This window comes from Tupaia chinensis, unplaced genomic scaffold (genome assembly GCF_000334495.1).
Source record: "Tupaia chinensis unplaced genomic scaffold, TupChi_1.0 Scaffold000139_1, whole genome shotgun sequence".
In the NCBI taxonomy this organism is placed as follows: domain Eukaryota; kingdom Metazoa; phylum Chordata; class Mammalia; order Scandentia; family Tupaiidae; genus Tupaia; species Tupaia belangeri.
The window spans coordinates 457,354-483,001 of NW_006159609.1; the positions used below are offsets into that span (position 1 = coordinate 457,354).

The 25,648-nt window shown below is 38.8% G+C and overlaps 1 protein-coding gene across 2 annotated transcripts in view; it reads left to right on the top strand.

The window, feature by feature from the left end:
* The window catches only part of GRM5 (glutamate metabotropic receptor 5), a 538,746-nt gene that overhangs the window by 417,742 nt on the left and 95,356 nt on the right, over positions 1-25,648 (top strand). For both annotated transcript variants that reach the window (XM_006144909.2, XM_006144908.2), the window contains exon 7: positions 4,377-4,503. In XM_006144909.2, the coding sequence (XP_006144971.1) occupies positions 4,377-4,503 (127 nt within the window). The remainder of the gene's footprint in view (positions 1-4,376; positions 4,504-25,648) is intronic.

The following is a 25,648-nucleotide window of genomic DNA, read 5'->3' on the forward strand; positions in this document are numbered from 1 at the left end:
GCCATCTGATAGTCCCAAGGCTGAAAAAATAGCTCCTTATCCTCTGACATGCATGAAAATTGCATGTAAATGCCATGTCAAAAACATGAGAACTGCATGGTAATGACACACATGTCAGAACTGACTAAAAACCAGTGACACATGTCAAGCACATGTCCAATCTGACATGAAAACTACATAAAAATTACACACATGCCAAAAATGACATGAAAACTACATGCCAATGACACGTGTCACTCTAATGTTGATCACGTCAAAACTGGCATGAAAAGTAAATGAAAATGACACATGTCAAAGCTGACATGAAAATCACATGCCATTGACATGTTATTTTCATGTCAATTGCATGTCACATACATGAAAACTACATGCTAGTGTCATGTGTGCCAATCAAATGTCAAGGTAACATGAAAACTACATGTCAAAGACACATAAAAACTGACAAAGGTTACATGAAAATGACATGCATGTCAAAACTGACAGGAAAAACCACATGGCAACATGCATGTCAATCACATGTCATAAACACATAAAGTGCATGCTAAGGAGGTGTGTAAATCACATGTCAAAGGTGACATGAAAACTACATGCCAAAGACACGTCAAAATGCCATGAAAACACATGCATGTCAAAATGACATAAAAACTACATGCCAATGGCACACATGTAGACCGCATGTCAATCACATGTCAAAATGACATGAAAAGTACATGAAAATTAAACACATGTCAAAACTGACATGAAAACTACATGTCAATGACATGTGTGTCAATGGCATGTCCAAATTACATGAAAACTACATGCCAATGACACACATGTCAATCACATGACTATCATGTCAAGACAGACGTGAAAAGCACATGAAAATGACACGCATATCAAAAATGACATGAAAACTACATGTCGTTGACACGTGTTACTCATATGTCAATCACATGTCAAAATGACATGAAAACTACACTAGTGACACAAGTAAATCACATGTCAATTACATGTCAATCGTGTGTAAAAGCATACTGGAAAAGCACATGAAAATGACTCACATGTCAAAACACATGAAAAGTACATGCTAGGGTCACGTATGTCGATCACACGTCAAAACTGATATGAAGAATACATGAAAATGACACGTGTGTCAAAACTGACAGGAAAACTACATGTCAACGACACAAATGTCGATCGCATGTCCAAAACTACATGAAAACTACATATCAACGACACATATATCACTCACATGTGAAGAGTGACATGAAAACCACATGCCAGTTACACGCATGCCAAAACTGACATGAAGATTACATGAAAATGTCACATGTCAAAACTGACGTAAATACTACATGCCGACGTGTATGTCGATCGCATGCCAAAAGTAACATGGAAACGACATAGCAATGACACACATGTCAATCGCATGTCTATCACATGTTAAAACTGACATGAAAAAGTACATAAAAATGACACACATGTCAAAATGACATGAAAACTGCGTGCCAATGACACACGTGTTAATCGCACGCCAATCACATGTCCAAAACGACATGAAAAATGCATGTCAATGACACGCAGGCCAGTTACATGTCAATCGCATGTAAAAAAAGACATGAAACCTACATGGTTGTGTTACATGTGTCAGTCACATGTCAAAGGTGACATGAATACTGCATGTCAATCACATGACAGTCACATGTCAAAACAACATGCCAATGACACGTCAATCACATGTCCATCACATGTTAAAACATGAAAATGACACGCATGCCAAAATGACATGAAAACTACATGCTAGTGACACATGTCAAGCACATGTCAAAAGTGACAGGAAAACTACATGCCAATGGTACACATGTCAAAACTGACATGAAGATGACATGAAAAATGATGTCAAAGCTGACATGAAAAATACATGTCAATTACACACATGTCAATCACATCTCCAAAACGACATGAAAAACTACATGTCAACGACACATCAATCGCATGTCAAAACGACATGAAAACATGTCAATGACATGTATGTCGATCACATGTCAAATGCATGTCAAAAACTGTGAAACTACATGCTAATGACACGTATATTAATCACATGTCAGAAATGACATGAAAACTACATGCCAATGACACTCATGTCCAAAAAACATGGAAACTACCTGCCAACTACACACATGTCAATTGCATGTCAATCGCATGTCGAAACTGACATGAAAAGTACATGAAACTGACATGGATGTCAAATTGATGTAAAAACTACTTGTCAACAGCACATATGTAGATCACATGTCAAAAGTGGCATGAAAACTACATGCCAAAAAGACACATGTCAAGGCTGACATGAAAACTACATGTCAATGACATACATGTTGAAAATGGCATGCGAGTCACATGTATGTCGAAAGTGACCTGAAAACTACATGTCAAACAAAAGTCAATCACGTCACTCATTTCAAAACTGTCATGGGCACATGCCAATAACACGTCATAGACATATGAATATTACATGCCAATGAGACATGTCACATGTCAGTCACATGTCAATAGTGACAAAAACTACATGACACGTCAATCACATGTAAGTTGTGTGCCAATCGCATGTCTAAAATGACATGAATTGTACATGCCAATGATATGTATGTCATTCTCATGTCCAAAACAACATGAAGAATTCATGTGGTTTGAGTCCTGATCCAGTGGCTTCAACTCAGCCCAGGCACATGTATTCTCCTCCTAGAGGAGACTAGAGAAAGGTCGCTGTCCCCCCGGATGGGGGGGTGATTTCTCGTTTTCTGTCTGCTCTTTCTTTCCTCTTAGGTGCTAGCCAGTGTATGCGCTTACCAGAAACAGAATAGTGAGAAAGGACCCCCACACATACGGGACATGGTCACACTGCAACCTCTTCTCCATTTCTCCTTTGGAGATGTTGGGCATGCATGCACATACGCTTGGCATGCTTTTCAACCTTTGAGGTCCAGGACTTTATGCAATCAACCATGTGGGATCCAGCCACCTTAATTGCCATGTCATTCGATTCTTCATTTACCAAAATATGTAAGTTAACTATAAAAAATGAATAAAATGAAACCAAAGACCTTCTACAATGGTCTTCTGATGTTTTTAATGGGATTAACAAAATGCACTAAATAGCCGGTCAATATGCTTGTGGAGAATAGTTTAGCTGGATTCAGTAGGTCTAAGTAGCAACTTTGCCTCATTTTTTTTTTTTTTTTTAATTTTAGAGTCAGGAAAGAGCACACAGGAAAGAGCACACAATGTAAAAACAGGGTGACTGTTTACTACTGCATTTAGCTATAGCTATCTATATGGTATTATCAAAGGTCATTAAAGTGGCTGGATCCCACATGGCCCATCGCACAGTTCCAGTCCTAGACATGATAGTTTGAGAAAATATGCTGGGAGTATGTGTCTACAGGCTTCACATCCCAAAAGGAGGGAGAAATGGGCAAGAAAGGACTGTGGCTTGACCATTCTCCATGAGGGGAGTGCTTTTTCACATTTCTTCTCTCTCTCTCTCCCCTTTCGTAAGTGCATGTAACCTCTAGCAAGTTTTTTAAAAAGTTTGATGAATATTGTCTCTCTTCTAAATAGTCTATTCATGGCCAGAAGTTGGGGGAGGAGTGAGGCACATACACTTCTAAAGAATAACATCTGGAACTTTTTCAAGTACTAAATTATTTTCATTCTCTTCCCTTAAAAAAATCAAATAGATGAAAAGGCATGTGATAGTTTCAGTGACCTTAACTACCTTTATCCCAAGCAAAGCAGAGCTACTACATTAGGAAAGAATAGCTGAATTATTAAACCAGGTTTTTAGTAGAGAGAGATCAAGAGATTATCCCCAGAAATACCTACAAAACATGCCTTGGTCTCTCTAATACAAATTCTTAATTATATTTTTAATCAATGTGGATAGTTTGTACTTTGGGAAATACACAGTGTTTTTTGCTCACACTTCCTGAATTAGAGGAGGGATGCCAAGGTAAATCCAAAGAGCAGATTGAGGAAGGGACAGGCACAGATCCTGGGAAAAATTCAGCTTGGAACACATAGATGTATGCGTGTATATATGCACAGACACAGGTACTTGATTCCATTCAGATATCCAAAGCTAATTATCTGAAGATTTGCATTTCATTTCATTCTGGACCCCTCCACCAACCACCTCTGATGATGGATCCATAGTTACAATTTTAGCTTCGGTTACTTTAATTATAATAATAGGAATACTTGTACTGTCTGTCTGTAACATTTGAAATAATATATGCAGAAGCCTTTTCTGCTTTGCAAAGCATGCACTTGAATAAGAGATGGCTGGATTTTTATCTATGCAAAATGGTTCATCACCATTCTAATGCTCACCTCAGGTGATCCGGAAGGGAGAAGTCAGCTGTTGTTGGACCTGTACACCTTGTAAAGAGAATGAGTACGTCTTTGATGAGTACACCTGCAAGGCGTGCCAGCTAGGGTCCTGGCCCACTGAGGATCTTACAGGTACACATATCATCATGTTGGCATATGCATTTTCCAGAGAAAATTTACAGAAACATGGGAGGAAGGGGTTACATCTCCAAGCACTTACCTTGTTTTGGACAAAGAATTCCCTTGGGAACAGAAGCCTTCCTGAAGCCTGAGCTAATCATGAAAATCTTTGGCTCTCATGGAGATATCTGTCTATCATCTGTCCTCACTCCCAAATTAGATCAGAGTTCCTAAGCCATCTACTAGACATCCTTAGCCCACCCTCCAAACACTCCCAGAAGGTCCTAAGCAGGACATGGGTTAACTGTGTCATTTGGGGCAGAGGGTATAAGGTAGGAAGAGACCAAAATATGTCATGCTATATCTAACAGCAAAATAGCACAGAACTGTTCATCTAAAAGTCTTTGCTTCTCTTAGTATTTTTCCTTAATTGAAACTTGGAGCCTCCAACTAAGGAGTTTTGGGAGGATTGTTGGCACAGGGAACAATTTGTCTCTACTTTTTAAAAATTTTATCTTCTGTTTTTATTTCATTTTGATTTTTGGCATTTGGCTCCAAAAGGAGTATTTCACTGTTTTCCTATTTTTCATCACTATTTTGTAATTTTTACAATACAAAAGCAAAACAGGATGCCTTTTATTCTCCCAACTTTTCTTCAGTAAACATGTATTAAATGCACACCATGTGCCTATCTATCTACCCCTGAAATAGACATACAGGAATAAAAACTGTACTTTTATCCAAAGATGCTCACAGCTTAATGAATGAGGCAATCAAGTAAAAATAGGATAATGATTATTTGACAAATATGATAACAAAATCCTCAGCATGCTTAGGGATGACTATGTACTTGGAGAGTAGTCCCAACAAAGACCGCAACCAGGGTATCTAAAAGTAAAGGGAAAAGAGCCCGCAGGTGGAGTGGAGGTTTAGGCAGTTGGATCCCACATGGCCAATTGCTGTTCAAGTCCCGGACTTAGCAGCTTGAAAATCACTCCAGGTGTGTGTGTGTGTGTGTGTGTGTGTGTGTGTGTGTGTGTGTGTGTGTGTGTGTGTGTGTGTACACATGTGATCAAAGTCCCTAGGGATTGAGGTGTGGCCATCCCCCTGCAAGAGGGGGTGATTTTACGGAAATAAAAATATGATAACAATTTATTTGTGGACATAGGAGCACAAGGAGGGGCCCCATGAGGCAGAGTTTGCAAGGAAAGGAGAAGAACATGACCGGCAGAGGGACACTGTGTAGTGTGTCAGGTCATGACTGCTTTTAGAATTAAGACAGATTTAGCACAAAACTCCTAGAGGCTAAAAGATCCTAAGGTCATCAGTGTTAAACGCCATCCCTAATGTGATTCTTGATGACCTAGTTGATCTATTTGACTTATTTTGAAGATGTAATTATAAAAATCTTTCAATCCTGAGCATTTTGAGACCAGATAACATTAGAATCTTTTGTTATTCGGGATTAATATTTACACAGAAGACTTTCTTTTCCTTGGAAGAAAAATCTGATTTAATAAAACATCCAAATGTTGGTGATAGCATGTGAGTCCTATTTTCACCATTAGACATCACAGTGAGCTTTCTCTTACTCATTCTGGTATCCTCAGAGTTGACTCAGCATCGAACATAAAGCCTTCAATAAATTTTGTTAAATACAAATAAACAGTGTGAACAGCAGTGTGTGTGTTCATACATACACAGATGAAAAACTCTAAAAAGAAAAGTGTTATGATTGATTTTCTTGAGAGAAAATTGAGGAGCAGTAACAGTGATCTTTTCTTCATACTCTTATTTTTTTTAACCTGTTTTTCAACTTGTATTAGTATTAAATTACAAAATTATTTTGCATATTCAACTGTGTTACATGGCTAAGTATGTTTGTGAATAAATATACTGATTTTTAAACCCTGTGTTTTGTAAGACTGTACTGCTGAAAATGAAGTCTGTTCTTTCATTCATTCCACAGAATAATATGGTATTATTATCATTCATTATAATAATGGGTGCTGAAGACATTACAATAAAAAACATACATGGTTCCTTTGTCATTTGGTCCCCAAAGCACAGTCTTTATATATTTTATCATCTTGTAAGGAGAGAAACATTAAATACACACACACACACACACACACACAGAAACTATTTTAAGTAATATGAAGAAAAAGAACAGGAGTAATAAAATGAAAATATTAGAGAAGACATAATTTAAATTTGTGGTTATATAAGAACTCTGAAAAAGTAAAAATTACATGAGATCTAAATGATCAATAGAAATAACTAAAAATCATGATGAGACAGGCATTTCTGCTCTGTGATGCAGAACCCACATGAGAAGTTCTCAAGTTTGTGTCTGGAACACTTCCTGTCCACAGTAGGGCAAGAGATCTGGGCTAGCTGATGCTGGGAGTGGGTCACAGCGTGAAGATACTGTTGTTGATGCCACTCTTGCTTGCTTTCTTTCTCTCTCATGGAAGAAACAAAACATTTTTTAAAAATCATCTTTATGGGGGACCAGCAATTGGTGTAGTGGCTATGTTGCTAGACTCCCACGTAGTGGACTGTGGTTCAAGTCCTGGACCCGGTGGCTTTAACTCATGCTGGGCGCATGTGTGTGTGTGCCCAAGATCCCAAGAGAAAAATGAAGGAGAAGGGATTGTAACGTACCATTCCCCCGGTGGAGGGGGTGATACCTTGTTTTCTGTCTCTCTGTCTCTCTCTAGTGAGCACACATGCCCTATAGCAAAAACATCTCCAAAAAAATATCATCTTTATGGAAACTGTGTAATAATCTATAAAATAGTTATGATCTGATTTTCATTGGGGAAAAAAAAATCAGTATTTGAAATTTTATGTAAAATTACCATTACCCAAGAGAACAAGCATAGAAGAAATGGGAAAACACATAGATTTAAATAAACCAGTCAGAATTGGTTGAAAACAATCTGAACCATTCACAACTAGTTTGAACCAGTTTGAACTGGTGAACTGATGAAACCAGTCTAGACCAGTCTGACCCAGTCAGAACCGGTTTGAACCTGTCAGAACCTGTTTGAACCAGTCTGAACCAGATCAAAACCAGTTTTAACAGGCTTAAACCAGTCTGAACCAGTCAGAAATGATTTGAATCAATCTGAACCATTTTAAACCAGACTGAACTAGTCAGAACCGGTTTGAACCCATCAGAACTGGCTTGAACCTATCAGAACCAGTTTGAACCAGTCAGAATGGATTTGAACCAGTCAGAACCAGCATCAAAAAGTCAGAACCTGATTAAACCAGTCAGAACTGGTTTAAGCCCGCTCTGTTTGGTTCACTGCAGTTCTGACTGGTTTGAACCAGTATGATTGGTTCATACTGGTTCTGACTGATTCAAACAGGTTCTAACTGGTTGAAGCTGGTTCAGACTGGTTCTGACCAGGGTTCTATTTTTAGTTCCTCATGGTTCTCCGTCTATAGAGTCTCTGTGTGATGTCATCCCTACATGTCTTTGACTCATGGCAGAACCATTCAGCCCAAACTCTTTCCTCAGTTTCAGACTCAGGATTCTACTTGATGACTATCTGCCCTTGATTAGTCCATATTAAATCCAGCATGTCTAAAACTCATCATTTCACCATTTTGGGTATTATTAATTATAAACTTGCTTCTCGACCCTTACATCTCCTTTTTCAGTTAATAATACTTATCATTCTCTTTGTTGTCCCAACCAAAAATAAATGTCATATTAGACTCTTTTCTGTTCTTGGCCACCCATATCCAGTCACTTCTCAAGCCTGATTAATTTGAATTACTAAATATTTGTAAAAGTTTATTCATTTTTCTCATGAAAGAGAGAGAAATGGAAACATGGACAGAAAGAGAGACAAATAGTCCTGAACAGGGTCCTCATGCTGTGATCCACTCCCAACCTCAGCCACCCCTAGGTCGTGAGCACACTCACACTGGGCATATTCAGGGAGGTCTCTAGAAAGAAACCTAGGACCTCTCCATGTGGGTCAGCCTCACCGAGAGGCATGTACCCCATTCAGCCTTAAATTGCAAAATATTCTTTTTTTATTTTTAAGAGAGATTTTTGGAGACCAACAGTTAGCGTAATGGCTATGTCGCTGGACTACATAGTTGACCGAGGTTCGAGTCCCAGACTCGGTGGCTTAAACTCACACCAGGCATGTGTATGTGCGTGCCCAAGATCCTGAGAAGAGAATGGAGGAGAAGGGATTGTGGTGTGGCCATCACCCCTGGGGGCTTTCCGTCTTCCTGTCTCTCTCTGTCTTCCTGGTGAGCACACGCACCCTATAGCAAAAACCTCTCAAAAAAAAAAAAAAGAGTAAGAGATTTTTGCTATAGGATGTATATGCTCTCCCGAGAGACAAAGACAAAAAGTGAGAAATCACCCCCAGGGGTGATGGCCACATGACAGTTCCTTCTCCTCCATTCTCCTCTTGGGATTTTTGACATGCAACTACATATGCCCAGTACGAGTTTTATGCTGCTAGGTCTGGGACTTGAACCATGTGGACTACATGGGAGTCCAACCATGTAAGCATTATGCCATGTACTGATCACACTAAATATTCTTAACTCCCTACCTACCTCATAGTTGGTACAATTCTTCTCTGACTAGGTTCTCATCATCTTACATGTGATGATCACGGTAACTTCCCATTTATTTTCCTGCTGGGCATATATGTCTCTAAGTCCAGTTTTATCTTGCCACTGGATAATATATCTAAAATACAGACCAGTTTGTTTTTTTCCTAAGGTTTTTGCCATTAGGCATGTGTGCTCACCAGAGAGCAGCAGTGAGAAGGAAAGTGAGAAATCATCTCCCAGGGGGATGGCCATACTGCAATCCTTTCTTTAGGGATTTTGGGTGTTCAAGCACATGTGCCTAGTGTGACCCTCAAGCCACTTGGTCCAAGACTTGAACTGTGGTTGACTATATGGGAGTCCAGCACCTTAATCGCCATGACACCTGCTGTCCCATGCAGAGAATAGTTTTGAACAAGGCAATTATCAGCCAGGATAGCCAGAAATTAAGTAAGGAAAAAATGCAATCATGGTAAACCACTGTATTCATCCATTACTTTCTCCAAACAGAAATACCTGAGATTGAGTGATTTAGAAACAATACAGGTTTCTTTGGCTCATGATTCTGGTGCTAGAAAGTCCAAGTGCATGACCCGGAATCTTACTAGACTCTGGTGCTAAGTCACAACATGGCAGAGAAAGCAGGCAGGTCATCAAACACGTGTAGAAAGAGAAAGAAGAAGGAGACTGCTTGTCCCTCCCACTCTCCCAGCTGATTGGATGGTACCCACTGATACTGAGGATGGGTCTTCCTCTCTCAGCCCACTGATTGCCACATCAGTGTTGTCTGGCAAAGTGCATATCCACATGGGAGAAGGGTGTTCCTCTTAAAGGTCTCACCACCTCCCACTGACTTTACAATGGGCACCAAAATTCAGCACAGAAACCCTTGAAAGATAAACCATTACCCAAATCATGGTAGCCACTTTATAAATTTTATTTACATAGCCACAATGTAAACGTCAAGAATTGTTTAAAAGCATGAAATCAAAGGATACTGATTTCAAAATTGTGCTACCACCTGGAGAAGGAAGAGAGAGGCAGTCAGGTAGGAGTTAGAGATTGCAGTTTGTCCTGTAGTATGTGTGTGCCTGTATGTAATTTGAAGGAAATACAATGAAATATTAAAAATGTGGATTTTTCAGAATTTGCTCTCTGCTTCCCTGAAAATGCTAAAAAAATTTTATGATTAAAATATTTTATACTATTTGGGCTATTTAAATATTTAATACTAAAGAATAAGATTTAAAAATAAAAGGCTAAATTGGATATTATGAAAAGAGGATATGAGAAACCTACAGTAAGAAAATTTTGCAAAAATCAATGTGAATCTCTTGGTGGTTTGACGAGTAGAATAATGTAGTGGGAATAAAAAGCAACCGAGAGATTTGACTAAGAATTAGAATCAATAGAACTAGGTAATTGATTCTCTGAGAATGAGGGAATAACTACAGTGTGGTCTGATTTGAAAGAGGAAGGAGGAAAAGTAGTGAAAAGTAACAATTTGGACTAGGTATGTGGAGTATTCTCTAAATGTCTCTGCCAAGACAGATTTTTCACTACACACATTCTCTGCCACATACCTGCAAAGTTGTCCTAGAAAAAGACTTTGTTTTCTATGAAAAAATGTTTAAGACAGACTGTAAGTATCAAGCGCCCTACAGATCTTTAACTGTCCAGTCGGAAGCCACAGAAACACTTCCAGGTGGGTTTGCCAGGCTCTGGCAACCTTCCAGTAAACCCAAATAAAAGGAAAAATAATGTACTTTCAGGACGTTATTCAGTGGGAAGCTTTATGACAAGGGGTCCAAATGATTTCCTGCTTTTCACTCATAATGAAATGTATCTTATTTATTTTAAGACCCAAGCTGAAAAATGGAAGGAAGGCAGTGTGTATCAACATTTTAATGTCAATAGGAACATTCTCTAGGAAGTTCCTTTGGTTCCCTGAGTTACCTAATTGCTTCAGAGGTTGGAACCTTTGTATCTTCACTTAAGGGAATAAAAAAGAGAACAGACTTAACAAAAGAGAGTTGGTGGGAATCCGGGAGGGAGGAGAGGATGTACTCCAAGAGGGTGTAGCCACTGGCCCCGGATTTATAACCGGGTATTGGAGCCACTCTCCTCTCACAAATGTTTATTTCATTATGTTCCTCAGCTTGTCCTACTTTTTCAGGACTTTTGTTTTTATTTTTACCTTTTAATAAATGTGCATATTTTTAAAAGCATGGGGAAGATTGCTTTTCATCACAAATAATTAAAACTGCTGTATCTTAATTCAAGCATTACATTTTTAATCCTATGAGGTAGATATTATCTCACAGTTGAATTAACGAAGAATCATGCAGATTCTATAAATTGCTCAATATTACAAAAGCAGTAGATATGTTTCTGATTCTTTGGGAGAACTCTTTTATATAGTTCAGGTAAAATATGTTTACTTTTATTATTAAAGGTGTACTAAATAGTTCCTTTTAATATTTAAAATGGAACAGGTTTTCAGAAGGGTGCTGTCTAGCTTGTTGGCATCTAGGCGAGGTAATAATCTGAAGAGAACTATATGCTTTGTATCTGGTCACCCTATCATTCATTCATTCCTTTTCTCATTCATTCAGCAAATATTTAATCAAGTCTCTCTACTATTTTCAACACTGTGCTAAGTTCTGTCGATACAGATATAAATGGAAGATGCCTGGGGTCAGCAGATGATGGACTGGTTTACATCACTGCCTCTGATGTAGTCAACTGTGGTTCGAGCCCAAACCTTTGGCTGAAAACATGCTGCGCACATGTCCATGAGTGCCCACATTCCCCAGAGGAGAATGGAGAAGGGATTGTGGTGTGTCCACCACTTGGGGGATGATTTCGCATTATCTGTGTCTCTGTCTCTCTGGCGAGCACATGTACCTTATAGCAAAAATTCTTAAAAAAAAAAAAAAAGAAAAAGTAAAATAAAAAAATATATATGGAAGGTGCCTGAACTTCCATTCATATGAAACCACTTGTCCATAGTAGAAGCAGACCTGCTTCGGTACCTGTGTTCAGGGTATAGATGTGACACATACAATACTTGAATTGCATGCCAGAAGCCACGGTGGCTTCAGAGATGGAATCATTCATTAGCAAATACTTAATTGAGCTTCAACTAGCTGCCAAACGTGATGCTAGGTACTGGGCAGTGGAGATTGAATCATGCTTTCTATCCTCAGGTATGCTGGAGCATAGATGGAGACACATACAAATAAAGAGGCAATTGCTATATGCTAAGTATGTCTAGCATATTACAGAAATTGACTTAATGTTTGTCTACTGAAAGGATAAAAGAGAGAGGAGGAAGGGATTGTGGTGTGTCCACCACTTGGGGGATGATTTCGCATTATCTGTGTCTCTGTCTCTCTGGCGAGCACATGTACCTTATAGCAAAAATTCTTAAAAAAAAAAAAAAAGAAAAAGTAAAATAAAAAAATATATATGGAAGGTGCCTGAACTTCCATTCATATGAAACCACTTGTCCATAGTAGAAGCAGACCTGCTTCGGTACCTGTGTTCAGGGTATAGATGTGACACATACAATACTTGAATTGCATGCCAGAAGCCACGGTGGCTTCAGAGATGGAATCATTCATTAGCAAATACTTAATTGAGCTTCAACTAGCTGCCAAACGTGATGCTAGGTACTGGGCAGTGGAGATTGAATCATGCTTTCTATCCTCAGGTATGCTGGAGCATAGATGGAGACACATACAAATAAAGAGGCAATTGCTATATGCTAAGTATGTCTAGCATATTACAGAAATTGACTTAATGTTTGTCTACTGAAAGGATAAAAGAGAGAGGAGGAATAAAGAAATGGAGTAAGGAAGGAAAGAAAATGCTAGAATGGGAGTAAACGTTGATTACCCTAGGAATATAGATAAGAGAAATTTAACCAGGTCCTGGAAATTTATTGGGGTACCTTCTGGAAGGAAGAGATGGTCAATGCTTATGAAAATGAAATGGTAATCAGGTAATAGGGAGAGGACTGTTCAGGCAGAAAGAAAAAAAAGTAAGGAATGGTGTATTTTATGTCACACAAAAAATGTGTAGGTGTCTGAAAATATGTTTTCCAACATAACAAAGCTATTTAGTGGCAAGTACATCACAATTTCACATTCACCTTTCCATGAAAGCCTAGATCATAGGAGCCATCCTCTTCTTCTTTTAATTGTTTCCATTTATATCCTTTTATATCTTTACAGCATGCAACATGGTTTTCCCCAGCATGCAACATGGTTTTCCCCACCATGTGTACAGTGCATGTCAATCAAGTCAAAGATATTACCACATGCATCATCAACAGATAACTTTGCACTCTTGTGTATGTTAAATTTTTTTTTCCCATCTGAACAACATAATGGTGATCATCTTTAAAAGGAAGTGATGGCTTTGCTTAACAATAGAATTTCCAGGTCTCTAGCAGTTTCTAGATTTTCATTGTCAAGTTTGCTACATACATGATCATCAAGGCAATCTAAGTGAGTTGATTGAAAGATGCAGTGTTGAAAAAATAGCAGCTGAAAAGTCTGGCTATGTGCCAAACCTGTCTGCAACAATGTGTCTTTATTATCTTCTGAAAGCATAGTGGTTTAAATCAAAAGGGTTTACAGTCAGTCATATCCATGCTCAAATCCACACTCCATCAATGACTCATTGTATGACTTCAAGCAAATTAATTTCCTTCTCTGTGCTTCAGCTTCCTGTTGCATAAAATGTAGGTAATAATAGTAACTAGTTCATAGGATTATTAGAGAGGCTAATAGCAAACAAATAGTTTAGTTCCTCTTCACTGTTCAAGAAGATTAACTGTTACTATTCTACTGCTACTGAAGTTTTTTAAAAATATATAAAGGTGAGAAATTAATAGGGAGATTGATTAATTGACTTAACAATAAAAAATGGTAACACTGTCACTGGGCAGGCTGAGGCCACACGAGTAGCCTGGGTCAATGCCCAGCCCACTCTGAAAAGTCAGCCACAGTGGTGCATGCCTGTGGTAGCAGCTACTTGAGAGGCTGAGGCGAGATGATCGTCACAGCAAGACCCCATCTAAAATACCACCCATACACACATGCATACACACACAGTGAATGAATGAGAGAATGTAAAGTTCTAACCTTTCTCTCTGTCAATTAAGTTTATTCATGACAAAGAGTGTGTGTGTGAACACATGTGGAAGGACAAAGAGAGAAGCCATATCAACAGGGTTTGTCAGCCAAGATTCCCTTTCCCCAGCCCTGCAGCTAGTCAGGATTCTGGGCACACATGCACATGCACAGCATATTCTCAGTCTGAGCCAGGGATCTAATCCCGCAATGCTCCATGTGGCTTCCAGCACCTCCATTCAGTTTGCTAATGTGCCAACAGGTGGGGCCTCTATTAAATGTCTTTTTCATTTGAAAATAAGATACTTTAAATTGATGATTAGCCCAACTGATAACATGGAGTAAACAATGAATTTGTATTTATTGAGCTAATATTACTATTCTAAACATCTCTCTTAACTGCACTTAAATTATCTTCTGAGACCCTCTGATTCTGAAGGAATGTATTGTACAAGGCTAACAGTGACCTGGAAATTCCACAAAAATAGCCATGAGCTATGACAGTACTAAGAGGCATCTGTCATCTTTTTTTTATCTTATCATTGTCTCTGATTAAAATATTTCTGGTTTCATTGATGATTTCATTACAGACTTTTGATATTTTCCCAACTAGCAAGAAAGAAAAAAGGAAAAGAAAAACTTTTTTTTTTTTTTTAAGTTTTTGCCATAGGGCATATGTGCTTACCGGAGACACAAAGAGGGAAAGTGAGAAACCACTACTTAGGGGCTGGCCATGCTGATCCCTTCTCCTCCAATCTCTCCTCAGGATTTTGGGCATGAATGGACAAACACCCAACATGATATTCAAGTCACCAGGTCCAGGATTTTTTTTTTTTCCTAAGAGTGAGATTTTTTGCTGTAGAGCACTTCTGCTAGCCAGAGAGACACAGAAAGAGAGACAGACAGAGAGAAATCACCCCTGGGGAAATGGCCTCACCACAATCCCTTCTCTTCCAATTTCCTCTCAGAATTTTGGGCACACATGCACATGTGCCTGGTATGAGTTCGAAGCCACCAGGTCTGGGACTCACACTGCAGTCAACCATGTGGGAGCCCAATAACTTAACCATTAAGCCATCTGCTGGTCCCCTAAGTCCAGGACTTTAATTCTGGTCAGCTGTGGAGTCCAATACCTTACCCACCATGCCACCTGCTAGCCCTAAAGAAAAACTTTCTAACTTTCCCTAAAGGATTCCATATCTATTACTTCAATGTGTTTATGTTATATACAGCATAGTATTTGAAATAGAACTAAGGCTACCATATTGAGGTGCCCAGAGCTCAGTCTTGACCTTTGCTATCTACACCTAGTCTCATGTTATTATGTGTCATCTTTACACTGAAGATTCCTGAATGGGATCCCTCAACTATCCTCTAGACTTGAACATTCAACTGTCTTCTTGACATATTTACTTGAGCATCTAATAAATATCTCAAATTCTGCATGTCCAAAGCTTCCATACAGGTTGTTATCTTCCTGATTCTCAGTTTGCTTTCTTCTTAGTATTCTATATTATACCTAAGGGCAAATAAATTCTTTCAGTAACTTAGGCTGATAACTTTGGAATCATCCTTTGACTTCATTCATGTCCTTTAGTCAGTCATTGGCTACCATTGGCTCATCCTTCAAATCCACAATTCTACCATATCTTGCTTCCCCCCCATCCCCATAATTCCCCCGGACCTAGCAATTACCATTAATCACCTGTACTACTGAAACAAACAACAACCTCCTACTGAGTCCCTTGTCTCTACCCTTGTCCCTATTTATAGTTTCTATATGCTCCAAGCAGATTGGTACTTTTTCAAATTTAATCTTTGTTTTTAATTTGCAGAGGATGCCTGTATTCACTAGAGAAAGATAAACAAAAAAGGATAAGGGGGCAGAAAGTACCCCCCCATGGGGCGTAGTCATTCCTAAATCCCTTCTCCATTTTTCCATCCTGGTGGGATTTGGGGCATACACACATACCACACATGCCTACTGTGTTTTTCAAGCTACTGGGGCCAGAAATTGAACTGTGGACAGCCATATTGAATTTAACTTCTTTTACCTTAGGTTACAGGGCCAGCTCTCAAAACTTTTAAAAAGTAAATTGGGTCATGTTACTCCACTGTATAAAAACAGAGAGTGGTTTCTGATCTCATTCAATTAAGGGCTAAAGTTCTTACAAATTCATGTTCTGTATGGTCTGGCCCTTTTCTATGTATCTGGCCTACTTTCCCCTTCCCTTCATCTGATCCCTCCTCCTAACATTGGTCTTCCATTATAACATCAGGAAGCCTCATTTCCCTCGCCGTTCTCTTTTCCTGGAAAGTTCTGCCCCAGATACCTACATAGCTATTATTCCTGTTCCTCTATCCTTGCTCATGTGTCAACCCTGAACAACCAATTCAACACTACAATTGTCCTCTTCTTCTCCAGATTTACCTCTTTTCTCCATTTCATAGATCACCTTTTAATATCTTCTCTTATTTATGTATTAAAATATTTTTCAGAGAATGTTTCCCCAGTTGGAATACAAGCTGAAGGGCAGGGGGGTTTTTATATATTTTATTCTTCTAGAAATACTATCCCCCTAGAACGGAGTAGACAGTAAACATTAGCTGGAGAAATTAATACAGAATGAAAGCAACATTAATACAAAATGCAAATCCCTACATATTGCTTATCTGTCACCCACCATAAAAGGAAAGGTATGTTCTGCCAGCTGACACTGCAAAAGGATCGAAATTATCTCCATTTTACAGAAAACTGAATTGAAAATTGACACTATCTTTACTCATGATCATGCAGTAAGTAGCAGAAAAAGATGCAAGACCTGTTCTTTCTGTAAAACTCATGCTTTTTCTGTGGCATAATGCTACAGGCAGTGTGAACTGTAACTCACTGGATTCTTTCTAAAAGGATCTCTCTAAAGCAAAGAAAAATTTGGTACACTGGACCTTTTCAATCAGTGAGGTTGATGGGGTTAATTCAGAACAATGAAAAGAAGAATAATGTTTTTGTGATGAGATGCCAGGACTCACACACTGATAAATTATAAAATGTATCAATTTTCATCAACTTACAAATTTGTTTATTTGCCAAACAAGATTGTGTGTGTGTGTGTGTGTGTGTGTGTGTGTGTACACACATATACATACATATAAACTCCACTTCTTCAGGGGACAAAAACATGCTGAAAGCCCCTTTCTCAATGGAACTTTCCAAAACAGGTTTTCTTTTTTTTTTTTTTTGTTTTTTTAGAGAGGTTTTTTGTTTTCTTTTTTTTGTTTGATTTTTTAGAGAGGTTTTTTTTTTTTTTTTGCTATAGGGCGCGTGCGCTTGCCAGACAGAGAGAGACAGAGAGACAGAAAGTGAGAAATCACCCCCCAGGGGAGATGGTCACGCCGCAATCCCTTCTCCTCCATTCTCCTCTCGGGATCTTGGGCACGCACGTACAGGCACCCAGCGTGAGTTTTAAGCCACCGGGTCCGGGACGCGAACCAGGGTCGACTACTTGGGAGTCCAGCGACGTAGCCATTACGCTAACTGCTGGTCCCCCAAGACAGGTTTTAAAAGAGAACATGAACAGTTTCCATCTGACCAAGTACCATACAATGAAAAATGTGCACTGTGTTCATCAGCATGATCAATTTGTGGTCTGACCAAAACAATGTCATCATGGTCAAAACCACTGTGATATGGCCAGACTAAAGAAAATAATGTGGTTTGATTGATTTCAGTTTTGATAAATATAGCATACCCAAAATAAATGATCACATTTCCCCCTAAGAACATAAAACATTATAATGCTTCCCACTACATTATCTAACTTAAATGTTTCATAAAGCATTGGTATATTCTATGAGTAATATGAAGCAGATAAACATCTCTTATCTTGACATGTCTTAAAAATCACATTCAGTGCAGTGAAAAATTTATAGAGCATTATATGCTGTCTTGTGCTTAAAAACAGTTTAAGACAACATAATACAGTTTACCTGGGCCTGTATATGTAAACAGGCTAAAAGTAAAATAGCCTGGCTTTCCCCCAGAAGAACACAGGACAACCTAATAAAACACATAGGCAATTTAGCAGATGTTGAGTCACTGCTGCTTTGTGTATTTACTTCTCTTTCTACTTTTCCTCACTTCTTCATTATTATGCCACTGTTTAAGTCGCATGTCATATATGGTCCTCACATGAATCCTTATAACGTAGGCAGGCAGTCATTATCATCTTTCCTCCTAAAGCTTTTACTGACTTCCCATCTGAATTCTCAGCAGTCCCAGAGACATTATAATCCATTTACGACATTGTATTATGAGGCCATAAAGTTATTCCTCTACATGTCTGATTTTTCCATTTTGGCCATTTCCTTTATACTTCTTCTATTTTACCCACATCTTCCTGTATTTCTCCTTCCATAATTCCTTTCAGATGCTCTTCAGTTCCAAGCCTACCTTAGTTTCTTAACTGAAAATTGCTTAAATAATGGTCTCTACCTCTTAAAAATACTTAAACGAAGGACCAGCAGATGGTGTAATGGTAACGTCACTGGACTCCACATGGCCAACTGCAGTTCAAGTCCTGGACCTGGAAGCTTGAATCTCACACTGGGCATATGTGCATTCCCAACATCCCAAGAGAAGAATGGAGGAGAAGGGGGCTGTGGCATGGCCATCCCCACCCCACCCCACCCCAGGGATAATTTCTTGCTTTCTGTCTCTCTCTCTGTCTCTCCATCTCTCCTGTGAGTACACATATCCCATAGCAAAAATCTCTCTCTTACTCTCTATTAACAAAAAGAAGAAGAATACTTAAAAGCTGTAACTATCTAGTGCTCAGCACACTGCCTGGATGTGAGGATGTCTTCCATCTCTTTGTCCTCCATGACAGGGCAAAGTCATGGAGCCCGAGCATCTGACCAGTGCACCATTTTATAGGGATATGCAATTACCTCTTTGTGACCACAGTGCAGACACAGTCCTATAAATGGAGTGGGTGCTCAGGAATGTGCATTCAGCCAGGAAGTGGGTGGCTGAAATGCTCTAGTTGCTATGTGAACAAATTTCAGTCTCTTTAATGATACGATAAGGCATGAATCCTTATGCTTGTGCACTTTCTTTGTATGTGTGGATTTTGATCCTGTATTTTCTTTCCATGATAAGCATGAACATTTTAGTTACTTAAATACGTACCAGTAGCTCAATGGGGAAATACTTACAAAATTATGATATAAAATTTAGGAACTAACAGGCTTGGGAAGAGAAGCAGGAGGTAAAATCCACAGCAGAGTATTTATATAGTTTTGCAACCAGACTTAATGAAGGTGATAGAAACCCAGGCCTGAGAGCAGTCCCGGTACATCCCACAAGAGAAGGAAATCAAGAGTATATGGGAACCAGAGGAATTCAGCAGAACCGAGGAAATGGTTGCAAACACTTGGAGTCAGGTCACCAGACAGCCTTTGTACATTTGGATGGAAGACCAGCCACAGGAGGAAAATGCTTTTTAGTGTGAAGAATTTTTGTTTAAAAAAAAAAAAAAAAAAAAGGCAGTTTTATAAGACGCAAACTAAACCTGCAGGAAAGGGATCTTGAAAAGGGCCTTGCTAGCTAGGAAGGTAAATAGAGATTAACTGCAAAACACTAATTATAGTTTATACTGTACATGTAAAAGTCTACTGGTAAACTATTGATTGTACTGACTTTAATGTTTTATTTCAGTAAAATTCAAAAATACTTTAAGCACTTTATAGACTCAGCCCTGAGAAATTGTTTCATTTACCTCCTTCAGATCATTGGTATTTAATTTCTCATCTGTGAATTCTTCTACAAGGGTTTTACCAGACTAACACTCTCATTTTGATAAGGAATTTCTGTATCATTTGTAACCTGTGTTATTTCCAATTTATGAAAAAAATGAGATACACATACACAGAATAAGAGGCTCCCATTCAAAGGAAATATCCATGAGCCAGTTGAAAATGAAACACACATCTGTCTCCTGGTTCCTGACTTGTCCTCTATTTTGTTAATATAGTCATTTTTCCCATCAATCTATTTAACTAACTGTTGTGTACCCAGTTCTGTGCTTGGCACTAGAAATAAAGCAATAATCGAAGAAATACGGTCCTGCTCCCAAATTGCTCAGTCTGCCACGTGAAACAATTGAGCACACACAATTAGCACCAAGTGCAAATGCCCCAGCAGACACAGACACAGACCAGAAGCTTTTTTTTTTTTTTTTGAGAGGTTTTTGATATAGGGCGCGTGTGCTTGCCAGAAAGACAGAGAGACAGAAAGCGAGAAATCCCCCCCCCTCACATGGGGGATGGCCACGCCACAATCCCTTCTCCTCCATTCTCCTCTCGGGAACTTGGGCACGCACGCACATGCACCCGGCGTGAGTTTAAGCCACCAGGTCTGGAACTCGAACCATGATTGACTACATGGGAGTCCTGTGACATAGCCATTATGCTAACTGCTGGTCCCCCTGAAGCTGTTTGACCATGGGAGGCACCCATCATGCAGGCTCAGGAAATCAGAAAACTCATCTTCAAATAGGATTTGGAAAATGGAAGAATTGGAAGAATTAGCTGAGAAAGAAAAGGAACAAAATATTCCAGCTAGCACATTTATTATTTAAGTTCATAGGTGGTGTTTTTGTATTCTTATCTGCAATGACCGGAAGTCATATTTTTTGAAGCTGTAACTTACAAATGTGCATCTTGATAATCCTTCCATTTAGCACTCTGCAGTACTGTTAAATCATCTTTTATGTCTCATGAAATAAATCTTTTCATACAATTTCAAATTCCCCTGTAAAATATAACCAATAAAAAAGAGGGGAAAAAAAAAAGCCAGATAAAAATTACAGCCCTGAATTTTCAGCTCTTTGAGGGAATTTTATTAAGAGAATCTAAAACAAAACTGTGTAATAAACCTTGAAGGGAGTGATATAGGCTGAGTCTAATGACAGATGGATGACTGAGTCCACTCTGTACCGCAGTCAGGAATGTCTCATGAGCAACACCAGATCTCTTGTGTTGTGGGTGTTCTGTGCCTATTCAGAAAATTTTCTATGAAGAAAACTTGGAACACAAAAGCAAAAACCTACTAACCAGTGTCCCTGTCTAGCAACCCTTAAGACACAGAGACTTGGGTGAGACTCTTGCTGAAAAATTTAAACCAATGAGATTTCTCAGAAGGAAGACTGAATGTATATCAGGATAACAAATACCTAGTACTGTGTCACCACAAGCCCTGCCTTGCCCATGGCAGACATTGTTCATTAATCACAGTTCCCTCAGGATCAGCAGATGGGATAGTGGCTATGTCTCTGGACTCCCACGTATTCGACCACAGTTTGAGTCCCGGATCTGGTGGCTTAAACTCACACCAGGTATGTGTGTGTGCGTGCCCAAGATCCCGAGAGGAGAATGGAGGAAAAGAGATTGTGGTGTGGCCATCCCCCCCGGGGGGTGATTTCTCACTGTCTTTCTGGTAAGCTCACTCTCTCACTTTCTCACTCTTTCTGGTAAGATTTCTCTGCCCTTATCTCTCTCTTTCTGGTAAGATTTCTCTGTCTTTCTGGTAAGCTCATGTGCCCTACAGCAAAAAAAAAAAAAAAACCTCTCCAAAACAAACAAACAAAAATCATGGTTCTCTTTCCTGCTAAGTGGCCTAGAAAACCTCTTTCAGATAAGCAATTAACCAGGCTACCTCCCAAGATGGTACAAAAGTAAATAAATAAGGAAAAAAAAATAGCTATAGGGTTTTAATCTCAGTCTCAGCAAGTTAATCTTATTAACTTGTCCCCTCTGTAAAATAAATATGGTAAGACTTAGGTCACTTGTTTATTATGCCTTATTTCTCCTTTTTTCATGCTGGCATGAAGAGGAGTAAGGCAGCTTCCTAGTAAGACAGGTGCCAACAAAACTTGCCTCAGATTGAAGCTAAATTTGTATTTGGCAGAATGATCATGGCATTCCTTTTGGTTTGAGCAAAGGTAATAAAAAAAAACCTATTATCTCTCCTGCAAAAGACTTGGAGGCTTTTTCTTTCTTTTTTTTTTTGTTTGTTTTTGGGGATTTTTCTTTCCATATTAAAGTACAAAAGAAATGTGCAATGATCAGCCTTCTTGGAAACAATGACTATGAACTTCATAGTTAAATGGTTCTTGTTTAAGTATGCTTTTAGTTTACTGCCTCCCCCTCTTCTCCACTTACGCTTCCCAGATGCAATGACATTAATCAATCATAACACATGGATCAAGTGGTTCATCAGTACAGGTTGAGCATCCCTAATCCGAAAATTAGAAACTCAAAATGCTCGAAAATCTAAAACTTTTTGTGTCCAACACGACTTCATGGTGGAAAACTCCATACCAGACTTCATGTCATGGATCATAGTCAAAACACTGCAAGACAAAAATATATATAATTATCTTTGTGCTATGTGTATAAGGTGTATATGAAACATATGTGAATTTTGTGTCTTGGTCCCATACCCAAGCTATCTCAATATGTGCATTTAAATATTCCAAAACCTGAAAAAAAACAAAATCTGAAACATTTCTGGTCCCAAGCATTTCAGAAAAGGGATGTCCAACCTGTACCAGTAATATTAGGTTGTAAAATACATCACACCCTGAAGCAAAAGTAGCCTTTTGTCCTTTCTGGACACCGGAATCTTGACTCTAACATTGAGTTGTAGTGCACTGAATTTAGACTTCAGTCTATAACAAGACATAATAGTTCTGTAACTTAGAGCTTTTTAAAGGGAGCAAAAATGTTTGTTGAGTTGACTTGATCCCCATACCAGAATAAGTATTATATATTTTCAATATGTGGTAAATATATAAATTTGTAAATCACAGTGCCAACCATGTAAGGGAGGGACTATTCTTCGTATTGAGGATCCATTCATGAGCGAAAGAGACAAAATCTCTAATAACAATGATTGCAGCCAAGTAGCGAAGACAGACCTCAACAATACAATCAGAATCCCCTGTCCCCTCCAATAAAATAAAGTGAATACTACAAAGAAAAATGAGGTACCTAAATATCTCCCTCGCTTTCCCTGATACACACACATGCATACACTAACATGCACACACTAACTTCCAACTCTTCTGAACTATGGAAGTAATGGAAAACATGTAGCTTAGGCTCAGTAAATATAAGATAATAAAGGATCTGGAGATATAGACACTACGAAAAGAACTCTGAGTCTGCATACCCCTGAGATTTCAGACCAGCACTCTAGAGATCCAAATCCACAGAAGTAAAGTGTGAAAGAAAGGGTGACAAATGGTTTATTGGAGCAGACTGAAAGCAAACATAATCTGGTAAATCACCACCTTGTACTCCAGATGCATCTGCTGCCTACATATGGAAGGGTAGCCATACAACAGTCCCTTATCAGTTTTGTATACCTGAAATGACATGACATATACTTGTGAGAGAGAGAGACAAAAAGAAAGAGAAAGCACCCTTCAATGGGTGTGGTCACGATGCAATCCCATCAGGATTTCAAACATACATGCTCATGCTCCGGGCATGTGTTTCAAACCATGAGGGCTATGATTTGAACCATGTTCAGTTATGTAGGGCCCAGTTACCTTAACCACTGTGTCACAGGGCTGGCCTTCAGTTTCCTCTTTTAAAAAATAAAGCTCATTGGGACCAGCAGTTGGCATAATGGCTATGTCGCTGGACCCCCATGTAGTCAACCGCAGTTTGAGTCCCAGACCCAGTGGCTTAAACTCACACAGGGCACGTGTGCATGTGTGCCCAAGATCCTGAGAGGAGAATAGAGAAGAAGGGATTGCAGCATGGCCATTCCCCCTGGAGGGTGATTTCTTGCTTTCTGTTTCTCTGTCTCTCTCTCTCTCTATTTTTCTGGTGAGTACACGCACCCTATAGCAAAAACCTCTCAAATAAATAAATAAATAAATAAAGCATGTCTTTTCAATATATGTGACTTTAACATAACAAAGGATGAAATATATATATATATATATAAAATATATCAAGTATGAAAGGGGAGGAAAGTGAGAAGTAAATAGCTACTTAAACAGATATCATCAGAAAATGTGCCATAGTCTTCTAATTCATGGCTCATCTGCATTTCTGGGGAAAAAAAGTGATGTGTACATCCTGAGGGCCAGAAAACTCTAATGTGCTTATTAGAAAGAACTTCACTTCACATGAGGGCATGTGCTAAATTCACATTCACAATAAAACTATAAAATAGACACACTGTAGATTCTTTGTGAACCTCTAAATACTTTTCTAGTAACTTACCATTGCACTGAGCCTGAAACCAGGATAAAAAGTAAACCATTAGTAAAAAACTATGTCCAATAATTAGAAAAAATGAAAGCAAATTTAGGAAAAATAATTGGGTATTCAGAATTTTGCAATCCAATGCCCACAGGAGACATAGTAATCAGAATTCAAAATTATATTACAATTCATGTTAGCATTATCTCAAGGTTCTGAAATTTGGTAGACCATTTCTGTGTTAGGAAGGCTATACTAGCCCTCCTTCAGAAGGATTATATCTAATTGTAGTGAAGGGTGGGGGGAGTACATGTTAGGACACACAACCAGGAGATACACTTGTGAGCCTGCAGCTTGAAGCGTCATGCAAGCTATTTAGGTAAAGATCAAGAAAAAAAAAAGGAAGAAGTGATATTATTAGATGAGGCTATGGTGAGCCATCCAATGGCTCATTTCTTACCTCCTAGCTAATCTATTACTTCCTTGATATTCTTTCCCTCTGCCATCTTAAGTGTTGGTACTGTACCATACTGCTATACTCGCTATACTCTCATCTACATCTATGAATTTCCTTTATTTTATTTGCATTTCTGCATCTTTAATTTCTAGATGTAAAGAGTTGGTTCCTAGAATTATCCTACCCTATTATCTCTTCTAAGCTTTTGCTTGCATGGACTTACTAGGTCCTAGATACCTCAAACATATTACATCCAAGCTGGAATTTAATATTATTCCCATAAAACATAACCCTTTTTCCCCCTACAGCCCTCATCTTAATAGTTAGTAGTATTACCATCAACTCAGTTAGGATACTCTCTCCTTGACTCTTTGCCTACTTCATATTTTCTTTCAATTCTAGTATGGAATTGTCTTTACCAGTTGATTCTTTTCTTTGGTTCAGTGGCTTAGTTTTTGCCTTATCATTTCTGACTGTCCTCTTGTTCCAGCTGCTTCATGCCATCCTGGCCTCTTGCCCCTTTAAACTAGTTCCCTTGCTCCACCACTAGTCTCAGCATTTGGACAATGTAATTCATTGGAAGTTTCAGATAGAGTTAGAGTGATCACCTCCTGGAGTAATCATATAAGATATTCAAATGCTGGATGAGAACTTGGCCTGGTCATCTCTAAAGCAGATTTGTCAACCA